At 34.1% G+C, this 13,352-nt stretch overlaps 1 protein-coding gene across 1 annotated transcript in view; it reads right to left on the bottom strand.

Annotated features, from left to right (window-relative positions):
- Positions 1-13,352, bottom strand: part of LOC150096851 (mdm2-binding protein-like) — a 269,877-nt gene that overhangs the window by 152,517 nt on the left and 104,008 nt on the right. Inside the window, exon 8 of the mRNA XM_090408172.1 lies at positions 1,680-1,774. Within this exon, the coding sequence (XP_090264298.1) occupies positions 1,680-1,774 (95 nt within the window). The remainder of the gene's footprint in view (positions 1-1,679; positions 1,775-13,352) is intronic.

Below are 13,352 nucleotides of genomic sequence, written 5' to 3'. Positions count from 1 at the left end.
ACGGCAAAGACAAACCCAATTACCCTGCCAGGGGGGGGGGGGGGAAACCATTAGAATTTTAGGAAGAACAATATTAGTTTCTTGCCTTCTTCCTCGTTTGCTTTTGTTAGTGCCTGCATGCATATACCATATTTGCATGTTCCTAAAGATGGCAACGTGACGTTGTCGAAATATTGAAGGTATTCATTAAAGTTTGCTTTAATTAATTGTTGTATGCGTTGTTAATTCCTTAAGCTAATTACCAGTTAAAAATCAGAAGTGTATTAATCTCAGGCTGAGCAGTTCATTTTCTGGTGAATTACATACATAATTAATATGTAATGCTTTTTTTTTTCATGTAAAAATTTATTTTTATAGTAATGGCCACTAAACTGCAATGAAAGGGAAAAAACCAACATTGAAGAGAAAATTCATTTCTCTCTCGAAAAAAAAAATTAAAATCTTGGATCTGTTGAAAAATGGAGAAAAACCAGGAGTTGTTGCAAGGACTCTGAATTTAAATGAATTTAAATCCGAGAAAGTGTTATTGCTGGGCCAACAGTAAGTGCAAAGCGAGTTGTTAGTGTATGCGATATTCTAATGGGAAAAATGGAGAAATCTCTAATGATTTGGATAGCAGATTGCACTCAAAAGAAAATTCCTTTGGATGGAAATCTTATTAAACAAAAAGCTCTGAAAGTTTATAAACATTTAAAAGAACTTGATCAAGATCTTTCAGAAGAAAGCTCTCAGCATGGATTTTGTGTCAGTAAGGGTTGGTTCAAAAACTTTAAAAAGCAGTTTTCTTTGCATTATCTTAAAATCCAGGAAGAATCAGGATCAGCAGATGTAGAAGCTTCCTGGAAATACCCAGGAGAACTTTTAAAAAAAATCATTGAAGAAGGTGGTTATAGTGCAGACCTGGTGTTCAATGCAGATGAATCTGGGTTATATTGTAAAAAAATGCCTAAATGTGCTATTTCGAAAAATGAAAGATCAGCTCCCGACTTCAAAGTTTCCAAAGATAGAATCTTTTTTGTTTTAATATTAAAACAAAAAAACAGTAAGGTAGGGTTAACAGAAAGGAAATTATTTCATGATAATGATCCCTCAATGGAGCGCTCGGGAAGAGACAATTGGATTTGTTTAGCTCCATATTATGAACTGAATAAAAAATTGCAGCATAGTGGTAAGCAAGGTCTTATTACTGACTTCTTGATAACTAAACCAGCCGAAGTATGCAATGAGAATTATACAAATGATGTCTAAGAGATTTCAAGTGATGACAACATCTGGCCACTCGTAAATAAAGAACATCTATGAAATGTTTGTTTTGAAGACAGTGATGACAATTAAATTATGCACAATGAAGTTTACGTTTACAATTTGTAATTTTTATAATTTTATACTATGTATTTGTTTCATACATAGTATAATTTTCATGAATTACCTGAATTAAATAAAAAAATTTTTCTTGAATATGTCGTCGTTTATATATTTTAAAACAAAACAAAACAAACAAACAAAAAAAATTATTTTGGAACATAACCATACTTTTTCTATGTGATCTAAGTCTCGCATAACGTGACTTACATAGTAATGCATATACTATGTAAGTTAATGTACTGGGATATATAAAGATAATAATTATGAATTATAAGCATAAAAATTTATTATCATAAAGAAAAAATAAAGGATACAGATCCACATGTCCTGAAGATACGAAAAAATAAGGAATTGTAGTTGTAGTGCATTCTTTGAGAAATTCTATTTGTGATGATACAAGAATAGGCCCCTACATCACACAGAAAACAGAATAAGTGAAAATAAAATCCTCTCACATACTTTTAGATATGAAAATATATCAAAATAGAAATGACAAACATTTGTTTTAAAAAATCCTACAACAAGACTAAATATTTAGGACAACTGCTTTTGGACAACTCGTATAGCAGAGTATGTAAGTTCTTTTTTGCTATACCCTTTGATATTAATTTGGTCTAGCTACTCACTGATGAAGCCTCAATAAAGGCTGAAATCGGTCTGGGTAATGACCTCCCACCATAATGTAATAACTGCATGCATTTCCTAGGAAATGTGTTTTTACATTATGGAAAATACCAAGAATAGCGATCAGAACTTTCCCCACCTTTGCAACGAGTTGTCCGTGTTTGTACTATGTTCTAGGACTACTTGCATTCAGCTCATGCTAGTATTCGCCATGAAACTCTCCGATTCCAATCTTTGAGTTTCTTATTCGGTTTTAAAACAATGTGGGATCTAATATCTCCTTAATTTAACTAAATATTTATTTTAAACATAAATATCAACAGCAAGCTTCATGTTTAATGGAGCAACCTATGCCTGCCTTTTTGGCTACTACTTAATGCAAGATTAGAGCATGCAGTGTGGTGGATTTAAGACAAGATTTGATTAAAAAATGAAATGAGGACATTACTACATCCACCAAAAATTCAGAAAAAAAACATAACTTCAGAAGTTCCAGGCACCTGAATGATGTACTTACTTCTGTTAGTAAGTAAGTACATCTTTCCTCTAACATGCAGATGCTGCATATTGGAATGGTTGAAGCAAAAGACATTTGAGAATTAAAACCAACCAATAAATAACCAATTATATAAAAGTAAATATATGAATAAAATACTAAAAAAATATGGATAATATCTTGTGAAATGAAGTTATGAATGAATGAAATATCTCATTGGTGGTCTTAGAGATGAGTGAAAAAGGAAGGAAAAAGTTCAATCAGAAATTATATTGAACAACTGACATTTCTTTATTTGTTTAGTATATTTTTACATTTATCATGGTCATAGAAAAAAAATATATCAGTCATCCAACATCATTTTTGACTGAACGTTTTTTTCCTTCCTTCTTTCTTTTTTCACTCATCTGTAAAACCACAGACAAGATATTTCATTTATTCATAACCCTATCATTTCAAAAAACATTATCCTCATATTGTTAGCATTTTATTAATTAATAAAATAATTATTATATTATTAATTTTATTTATTGGTAGGTTTTAATTCTTAAACATTTATTTGCTTCTACAATAATTTCTATTTTATATATAATATATAATTTAGTTTTTAGAGTTGGCTATAAATTAAAAATAATAAGATATGGAAGTAACTACGTTATTCAAGTATATTGAACTTGTTAGATATAGCAATGCCTCCATTTCATTTTTGGTTAGATCGTTATCTTGAATTCATCACAGTTCGTGCCCTAATCTTGCATTAAGTAGAAGCAAAATGTAAATCCGTAGGTTGCTCCATTAAACAGGAAGCTTGCTATGGATATTTATTTAAAAAAAAAAAAAGACTAAACCTGAAAAACTAAATTTATATAAATAATAATGTGCTTAAAAAAAGGGGGGGAATGATATAAAACTTCTTCAGAATACTGATATAACAAAATCTTAATTTACAGTTGCTCTATTACTCATAGAAGGAGAATTTTCCTTTTAGAAGTAATAGTTGCGACATTAAAGGCTCCAGAACTTAAGAAAATTTTTCTCATTCATTATTTCAATTTGTGAAGAATTTGTAGAGAAGGAAATAAAATCCTTCTCTCCATTCTTCAGAATCCATTTCAACTGTTACCTGCCCACATATATCCTATTTTTCCCTTTCGTGTTAGGCTCAGTAGACTGCCGTGTAGGGTGCATGTATATCCCATCTTGCCTTTGATGTTAGGTTCAATATCTGTCATAACGAGGCAACTTGGCTTTCTTAGAAAGCTGATATTGCTTATGATTGGGTTGTTAATCCTATCTGAGTTGTCTGAATGGTTGTAAATTGTGTGTGTGTTCTAGCTGGCTTGCCTGTTTTGCGGGATGAAAAATCCTGCTACTTCCGTATGAGACCAGCTAACTCACCTCCAGTTGAAAAGTTATATATGTGTGTGTGTGTGTGTATCAATATGGTTTGAATAGTGGACAAACTAGGTTCAAGACAAACAGAGGTTAATGGATTGTGAAGATTAGATTTTCACTTTATGACAAATAGCTGATAAATTGTGAGAATATAAACAAGGATCTGTGCTTAAGTTTTTTGAAACAGAAAACAGCACATGAAAAAGTACCAAGGGAAAAAAATTGTTCAGACTGCTGCAGTTACATGGAGTAAAGGGGACATTAGAGTAATACAATGTTCATGTTGTAAGTCAGCAGTTAGAATTAATGGGGATACAGGAAGATAGTTTGATTAAGAAATGGATCACATTATGAAAGAAAGTGGCATTAAACCTGATACAAGAATCAGAGATATCAAACTTATAGTTCTTTGCTTTATGTAGGTGATGTATCCTATCAAAAAATCCAGCAAAAATCTCCAGGATTCTTTAACTAAACTGAATAACAGCTGTAACAACTTTCATGATAGTTATCAATATAAAAGAGCAAATCTCTGAAAACTGGCAGGAACAGGGAAAAGTACAACTGCATTCTCAATGGAGAACCTGTGAAACAATTAATATATTTCTGCTATTTACACAAGATGGCAAATTAAATATAAAAATGAACAAGGGAAATGCACAAAGCTGAGATGGTAGAGAGCCAGTTAAATTATAAGGAACTTATTCCTTAGAGAAATTAATGAAAGAATCTATACTAGCAGTATAAAAGACAGTGTTCAAACCAATTTTAATTTATGGATCTGAGAGTCAGATTAGAAATAAAACAGTTGATCAAAGATTAAAGACCACAAAGGCATTGGTGAACTTTATATCGTTAGCCTTCAAGAATGTGTGTGAGCAGTACTAATTTAAGGTGGTATGGTCACTTAAACAGAATGGAAGAGGAAAGATTAGCAAAACAGGTGTTCGATGCCAGATGGCTGGGAAAAAATATGAGAGCGCTGACAAGCAAGTGATAGACTAATTTTGGGAACTCATTTTGTCAACAGTTTTCCTCTAAATATAATGCAAACTTAATTGTGTAGTTCATAACAGCGTTTCACAATATAAACAATACCAGAGGAAAATAACTAATGTACTGATCTTACTAATATTTAGCTGATTTCTAATCAGCATTCACAGAGCATAAAATTATGGTAGATACAAATTAGATATAGAGAAAATTCAAGTTGTAAGTGAAAAGGAACTAATATCCTGCCTTCTTCCAAGATTTGGCATATTGATGAAGATGCATTTGTTGAAGTTAAGGAGTGCTTCGTGGTTGATGATGATTCACAAAAGAGTCTCTCAGACCTATAGCAACTTTATTTCTACATAGTTAATTCTTCAATTTAATCCTGTGTGAAGAAATCTCCAGAACATGGTCAGCCAGTCCTGAATTGCTCTACAGATGATCAAAGACAATTTTTATGTTCTTTCAGGTAGATTGAAAAGAGATCTATCCTCCAATGTAGAATAATTTTGCAGACACAAATACCTTATACATTTCAGGATGTGGAAAACAGATGAAGGTTGATAGTTGGGTATGTAGTTTGAAAGTGGTATGAAGATTATAGTCTCAATTTTACAACAGAACTTTAGTAATATTTTGTAAAGTATCTTGAATGAATAGGAATATACTGAGTCCACAAAAATAATTCTTCCTTCCCTCCACAAACTTGCCAAACAACTAGCAAAATCACTTGCTCCATGGCAGGCAACTCTCTATCTCTCCTTTATCAAAAATTCTATTCATTTTAATAAAAGCTTAAAATGAAGGATTCAGAAATCGTGGTCAGCTTTGATATTACTTCTTTGTTTAATAATGCACTACCCTAACACTAACAGAGATCCTTCACCTTATCACCCCAACCCCACCGACATTTTTGAATTACTCAAATTCACCATTTATTCAAGCTATTTCATAAGGAAAGGAAAAATATATAAACAACTGAAATCAGACATTAAACATAGCTACATATAAACCAGTAGTCTGGCTATGCTATAGATAATATGTCAGCTATTTGGCTTCGTGGCACAGACAAAGTTGATACATTTTTAGTGCACTTAAACAGCCAATATTTAAAAATACATTTCACTGTAGAAAAAGAAATTAACAACTGGCTCCCCTTCCTGGGCACACTAGTTTAACAACTATCAAATGGTTCATTATCCTTTTCGGTTTATAGGATACCCATATATTGAAAGGTATTTACATAAACAATTACACCATCATTCATCTCAACAGTACAGCATCCTCAAAACATTTAAACATAGAGCCAGGGCTATTTGTTCAATTGTCAGTTGCATTTCTAATTACCCTGCAAGGATAATTAGAAATGCAAGTAGAGAGCTTTAGTAGATAGGAAGTTGAGGTTCAGAGGTTATATAGCAAAGATTGCAAATACAACTCAAACGATAATTGCAATGCTGAAATGAACATTGATATGTAAGAATAAGGAAGTCATTTTGCCTCTTTCCAAGACAAACAACCTCATCTGGACTATTGCATGTATATCTGATCTCCGTGTTTCCAAGGTGATACAGTGGAGAGGATGCAAAAGCAAAAGAGAGTGTTAAAAATAATATCAGGACAGGTTATGAGAGATGAGAATTTGTGGACTGCAGCCACTAGCAAACAGGAGAAAAAGGGATGATATGATAGAGACTTATAAACTTCTGAAAGGGTCATAAAGGATACCAGTAAATATAATTTTCCATTTGATGGTGAGAACAAGAACGCATCTATGGAAATTGAAAATACATGCAGTCAAGCAAGGTTTGAGAGCTAAATTTTTACAGCCATTCCAGTCTCATACAACAGTATGTGACTGAATTCATAAGATGGTATGAGTGGTATGTGGCCTCCCTCAATGAGTGCCTGACTCTCTGGAAGTCTCCTGCAATAATAATAGATAAAATATTGCATGGATGCCCCATCCATCTCTCCTGTAACACACACAAGGTCATAGCAAAACCATTTTCATCCTTAATTGCTAAAGTTCTCTGCAAATATAATGTTTATATCACTTTCAAACCACACATCCAGCTAGCAACATTCATCCTTTTGCACATCCTGGAGTGTATAAAGTACCTTGCACCTGCAATGTAGAATAGACCTGGTAAATCTACTAACATCTGCATTGAAGGACATAAAAATTACATTTGTGATCATGTATATGGCAAGTCAGGCTATCAGATCATGCTCTGGATTGCAAGAACTATAGAACTATTAGTTTAATCTTTCATGCAAGCAAGATTTCATTAAAGATCATCCTAAATAGGATTGAGTCCAAAGTTGAGGCAGAGATGCCTGTGGAATAAGCAGGTTTTAGGAAAAGAAAGGGTACCAGAGATCAGATCCTTTGCCTTAGACAGATCACTGAAAAGTATAAAGAATTTATACTCCCTATGGTATTGGTTTCATAGACTACTCCAAAGCCTTTGATTGTGTTCAGCACATGAAATTGTGGAAAGTAATTAACAGATTTCTTCAAAATATTATCAAGTTAATAGCTAACTTATACAGTGAGAAAGAAGCTACAGTAAGAACAGGTGTCAGATTAATGGATTGGCTTCAGGTTGACAAGGGAGTTAGGCCAGAATGCCTACTTTCTCCTCACTTGTTTAGTATTTATGCTGAGGACACCATGAATGAAGTACTGGATGAGCTTAACACAGGAATTAGGATAGGTGTCAGGCAGGACTGTACTTATGCACAGGTGCACGAGGCTCTAGCTGGGGACCCAAAAAAATTACGGCCGATTTAAGGTCTCCCTAACAATTAGGGAGGGGGCCCCTGGAGTACTCTAGCACCTCGGGAAAAGTGTAAGTACGGCCCTGGTTGCAGGTAATCTGAGGTATGCTGATGATACTTACTGATCTTATTAACAAAATTAATAAGATCAGTAAGAAACGAGGACTTCAGCTCAATCCTATCAAGACAAAGATTATATAGACAAGGACTATCCTGGGAAACGTGTAGCTTAACAAAGAAAGAATTGAGGACGTCAGCAAGTTCGAATACCTGGGATTCATTATTAATGTGAAGAATTACTGTTCAGAAGACATCACACTTATCTAAAACCTGGAAAGACAGATCTATTTCCACAGGAACAGAGTTGAGGATTCTGAATGCAGCTGTTTTTCCAACAGTGACTTATGGATGTGAGACATGGAACCTAAGGAAGTTTGATAGGAAGAGGTTAGTTGCTTTTGAGATGTGGTATTACAGAAGGCTGTCAAATGGATGGGTGCTAGAAAAGACTGGCAGAATGTTAAGGTTTCTTAAAGATACTGACAGAAGAAAGATGGAAGTCCTCTCTCCATTCTTTCAATGGATACATTGAAAGGATGGAAGCAGGACTTCTTAAGCCAGTAATAGAAGGTAAAGAGTTCCTGAAAAGAGAGAAGGGGGGGGGGGGGGGATAAGCCTTCAAAGAGAGGGATGGATGGTGCATCTGGAGTGACTGATCTTCAGAGTTGATGTCTCCAGAAAGGCATATGACAGGATCATCTGGTGAGGACTGGTGGAATGTTACCAAGGAAAGGAGTGACCATTCGGCATCTGATGATGTCCAATGAGCTGAAAGTTGGATAAAACTATGTGGAATAAAAGTTGCTACAAGACTGAGACTATTTTTCGAATCAGCATCAGCACCCCCACTTCAACAAATGATTGAACACTTAAAAAATCAAATCACTATACCTATTCTCTGAAACATCTGTTAAATCATTACTCTACTAATGGATCCTTCAATATTCAATAACCACTTCCCTTCCTATGTGAGAAACTTCATTAATCAAATTCCAAAGTTTCTATAAATTTCCTCACTAACTGTTATTCCAGTTACTTTTGTAACATAACAGCTAAATAATTTTTAAAACATCTTTCTTTCTGAAAGACTGCTAATAATGGAACTCAATGGAACTTGTTCCAAAAACGCTTTCATATCGCACTTCATGTATGTCTGTATCTCTCTTGCTTTCACAGCTCTACTCAGCTGTCACAAGTGTTCTTTTCACTTGTGCATGCTCCAGCATGCATGTTATTTCTGGTTCCATTTCAGTCTTGATGTGAGGGAAACCACTGATATCGCATATCTTCACGGCACTTTGCGTGAAAGAGGTAAAATCTCACAGTTTCAGTCAACTAGGTAAGTCTTTTTAACTTATGTATTTTAAAGATAAACATTAAACTATAATACTTATTTTGGATACAGTAAACAACAAGAAAATCTTCTACTGCATTCACTTCATAAAATGTTAATGCTACACATAAATATAGGTATCCGGAGAGTTCATTGAAAAGGCAATTCATCGAGCGACAATTCGTCGCAAATGCAATTCATCGAAAATTTAAAATTTTCGGAAATGTTATGAGAAAATTGATCCATTTAGAACAAAACCTGAACCGTGAATAAGGAGTGCTATTTTCATAGGGAAAAATTATAGAATAATATGGTTCGTATAGTCTTTCTTGTCCGATAACTGTTTCATGTCTGTTCGTGGGACTGATTTGCCTGTTTCCGGAAGAAAAGCCCAGCCATATCGATATTATACCTGCTAACTTACCTTTAGCAGAACAGGACTGATAAAAATTGTGCGTAAATGGGATCCAACTACCCAGGTCTTTCTAACTGAATGGCTTCATTTTTCCGACTGAACTATGCGGGCTTCATTATTATTATTGTTGCTAGTAGTTATATGCGACTTCAATACAGCAGTTATTATTGGATGAATTTTACTCAGATTCGCTATTTGAAACTTTTACAAGAAAATGTCAAACCATTCCAGTTTTCAGTTCAGCTATATTCGGGGCGACAAAGAAATAATGTGTCCAAATTATGTACTGTATTACAAAAACTCTCTGACTTAAATGGCTCAGTAGAAGTTGTTGGTACAAGAAGCTGTCTGCATGGTTCAGTTTTTGTTCTAAATGGATTACTTTTACCATAATATTATCGGTGAATTTTCGGTGAATTGTTTTTCGATGAATTTTCCTGTAACCTAAATATAACATGTAAATGATGAACAACCACACACACATACGTAAAAAAACAAGCAATTAATTGTGCAATTCTCACAATATAAATGTACTAACAACTGAAAATGGTAATTTGAAACAAAATATTTAAATTTATACTAATTTACACAAACAAAATTCTATATAAAATATATAGTGATATATATTCGATACAAATGTAGAACATCTGTATCGAAATAGTGATGATCTACACTCCCCTAGAGAGCTCGTTAGGACATTAGTTCCTTTTCAGTCACAATTTTATTTGTTTCTACAACTATTTAATTATGTATCTACCACATCTGTAATTTTGTGCTCTGAAGAATGGTTGTTAGAAATCCAGCAAAATATCAATAAGGTCGATAAATTATTTATATTCTTTTGGTTTTTTTTTTTATACTGTGAAGTACCGAACACACAAGGCTATGTACATGTATTAATTATGCAGTAGTCATAGTATCCTTACGCCTCTCAGGAATATATATTGCGAAACTGACGATGAATACTGGCCTTTGCATCACCAGAACTCCTTTCATTTATAGAATTTGCATTGACACTTGAAGTGACACTTAATGTAAACATTTCTGAAAGCACACAGAATTTTTTTAAGTGGCAGCGTATCTACTGTTGTAACTCTTATCAAGAAGATATCTTTCTGAATTCACATGCTAAGAAAAACAAAATTACTGATATGTATATAGGCATTTTTGATAAATCATATTTCCATTGCAAATCAGTTATCATGTATACAGAAAGCACTGTGAAGCTGCAGTGAATGCTATACTTGCAGATGAGAGAGAGACCCAACATCAAACCAAACATCTGACATATTAAGTGAAAAAATCTGGTTTTGGTAGAGATCTCAACTATGATAGCACAGATCATAGAGTAGGCTTTCTAATGCAGTATTTCTTTAGCATTCATAATGTGATTTAGACTAAATTAATAGTCAAAATTAGTATGTAACTTGTGATAACAAATAGGAATGTAGGAATACAATTGCAGTTTAATAATTAGAATTATTAAGTTAATTACTCCTTAAAATTTGGGTTTCTTCTGTTTAAGTAGTCTAGTTGCATATTAAATTTTTTTTTTTTTTTAATGTAAATCCTCCACATAAAAGTTTGGTAACTTGATGATGATGATCATTATCATTATTCAGAACTGTACAGGCTTTAGATAAATCAGCATAGCATGTCAATTCTAATAATAACAAAAAACATGAAAAAACATGAATAGAAATAGGAGATATTAAAGATCCATCCTTATTATATAACTGAAGATTCCCAACACATTAAAGCAAGTATATATCCAACCCATTCCAAAAAAAAGGAAGATAAAAGCTTGCCATCCAACTACCAATCAATTGCTATCACTTCAATCCTCTCCAATATAATGGAAAAAGTTATCAATAGTCAACTTCTTCACTACCTAGAAGCTCACTGGTTAATCAGCGACCACCAGAATGATTCTGCCACTCTTAATACATGTCACATCATTGCTTCTACCCTTCCAACCCAAGCATATGCACTGAACTTATCACCAAATTTGGTTAGGGAACTGCCATTCCCTAACCAAATCCTGGTTCTCCAAAAGATGTGCCAAGGTTGTACAAATGAAAGATCAAATATACCATAACTAGCTCAAATCAAGAACTCTATCCTCCATTAGAACTTATACTGAAGCCCGGGAAAAAAAAAAAAAAAAAAAAAAAAAAAAAAAATCAATTCTTCCAAAATAGAATTCGAAAGAGCAAAAATGCAGAAAACTAGCAGCATGTCCATATGGCACCGAACCTTTTGGTGTCTCGCCAAAACAATTGGCCGTAACTTCTGCCCAACACTATTCTCACCACTATAGTACCCAGTTGGCTCTAATGCATCATCATCATCACTGGCTTATATTCAATCTATTCCTAAGAAGGGCACCAAATCACTGCTGTCCAACTACTGCCATATCTCGCTTACCTCAATCCTGTTTAATGGGAAAAAATCATCAATTCCCAACTCCTACTTGAAGGTGCCCACCTAATAAATGACTGCCAGTATGGATTCCATCACTGCCAATCAACAGGAGATCTGCTTACATACATCACCCATCTACGGACAAATGCCATGGAGAAGTTTGGCGAATCTCAAGTGGTTGCACTTGATATCTCCATAGCTTTTAACTGAGTCTGGCACAAAGGCTTATTAAGCAAACTCCCATCATTTGGACTGTCTCAGGACTTCTGCAGTTGAATTGCCATCTTTCTGTCTGGATGCACACTATGTGATGGTAGATGGTTCCTTATCATCTTAGCATCCAACTAATGTCAGGATTCCACAAGGTTCTGTTCTCTCACCAATCCTCTTCCTTCTGTATATCAATGACTTATTTCGGTTGACCTCCAACCCAATACACAGTTTTGTAGATGACAGCACATTGCACTCCTCCCTTTCATTTGACAAACCTTACTGTACACAACTCACTTCAACCTACAGGACATTAACAACCGCTCCCTGAATTCTGATCTCCAAGGTATCCTCCAAATGGGCTCAGAAAACTTTAAGTAGCTGAAATGTTTTACTTGTTCCACAGGTTCTCCATTCACAACATGTTAATATTTTCAATGATTCTACCTATTTTCATTGTCTTTGTCTTTTTATTGCTGACCTTCATACCATATCTATTACAACAGTTATTCAATTTAGTCAGAGAATCTTGCAGACTTGTAGCGGATTTATTTATATAACATTGTCCGCATAAAGCAAAGAGCTGACATTAACATCTCCAATTTTGATATCATGTTTAATACCACTTTTCTTCATAATGTGATCCATATAGATAATGAATAACAGAGGGGATAATGTACATCCTTGTCTGACACCAGATTTAACATTAAACCATCTTCCTGTACTTCCTTCAATTCTAACTGCTGACTTAAAATTCAAATAAAGACTAAGTATTGCTTGATATAATGTCCCATTGATGCCATATAACTGTAGCATATTGAATAACTTCTCTCTTGGTACCTTGTCATATGCCTTTTCCAGATCTACAAAACTTAAATACAGATCTTTGTTATATTCCCATGATTTCTCCACTATTTGTCGTAAAGTGAAGATCTGATCCTGACAGAGTCTATTCGACCTGAATCCAGCTTGTTCTTCACCAAGCTTTTCTTCCACAATTCTTCTCAACCGTTTCTCAAGTATACTTGAATATATATCTTACCAGGAACACTCAATAGGGATATACCTCTGTAATTCTCACATTCAGTTTTATTTCCCTTTTTATATATGGGTACAATGAGAGCTCGAACGATTTTCCAATCATCAGAAAATCGTTCCTCTGTCCAGGCTTTCTGAACTATGCGGTGCAGCGACTGTAAGACTTTTATACCACCATACTTCAGCATTTCTGGTCGAATATCATCTACTCCTGC

The sequence above is a fragment of the Typopeltis vanoorti genome, chromosome 18 (genome assembly GCF_054136105.1).
Source record: "Typopeltis vanoorti isolate ZY-2024b chromosome 18, IOZ_Tvanoo_1.0, whole genome shotgun sequence".
Taxonomy (NCBI): Eukaryota; Metazoa; Arthropoda; class Arachnida; order Uropygi; family Thelyphonidae; genus Typopeltis; species Typopeltis vanoorti.
Note: the sequence above shows the minus strand (reverse complement) of the source record. Positions and strands in the feature narration are given on the sequence as shown.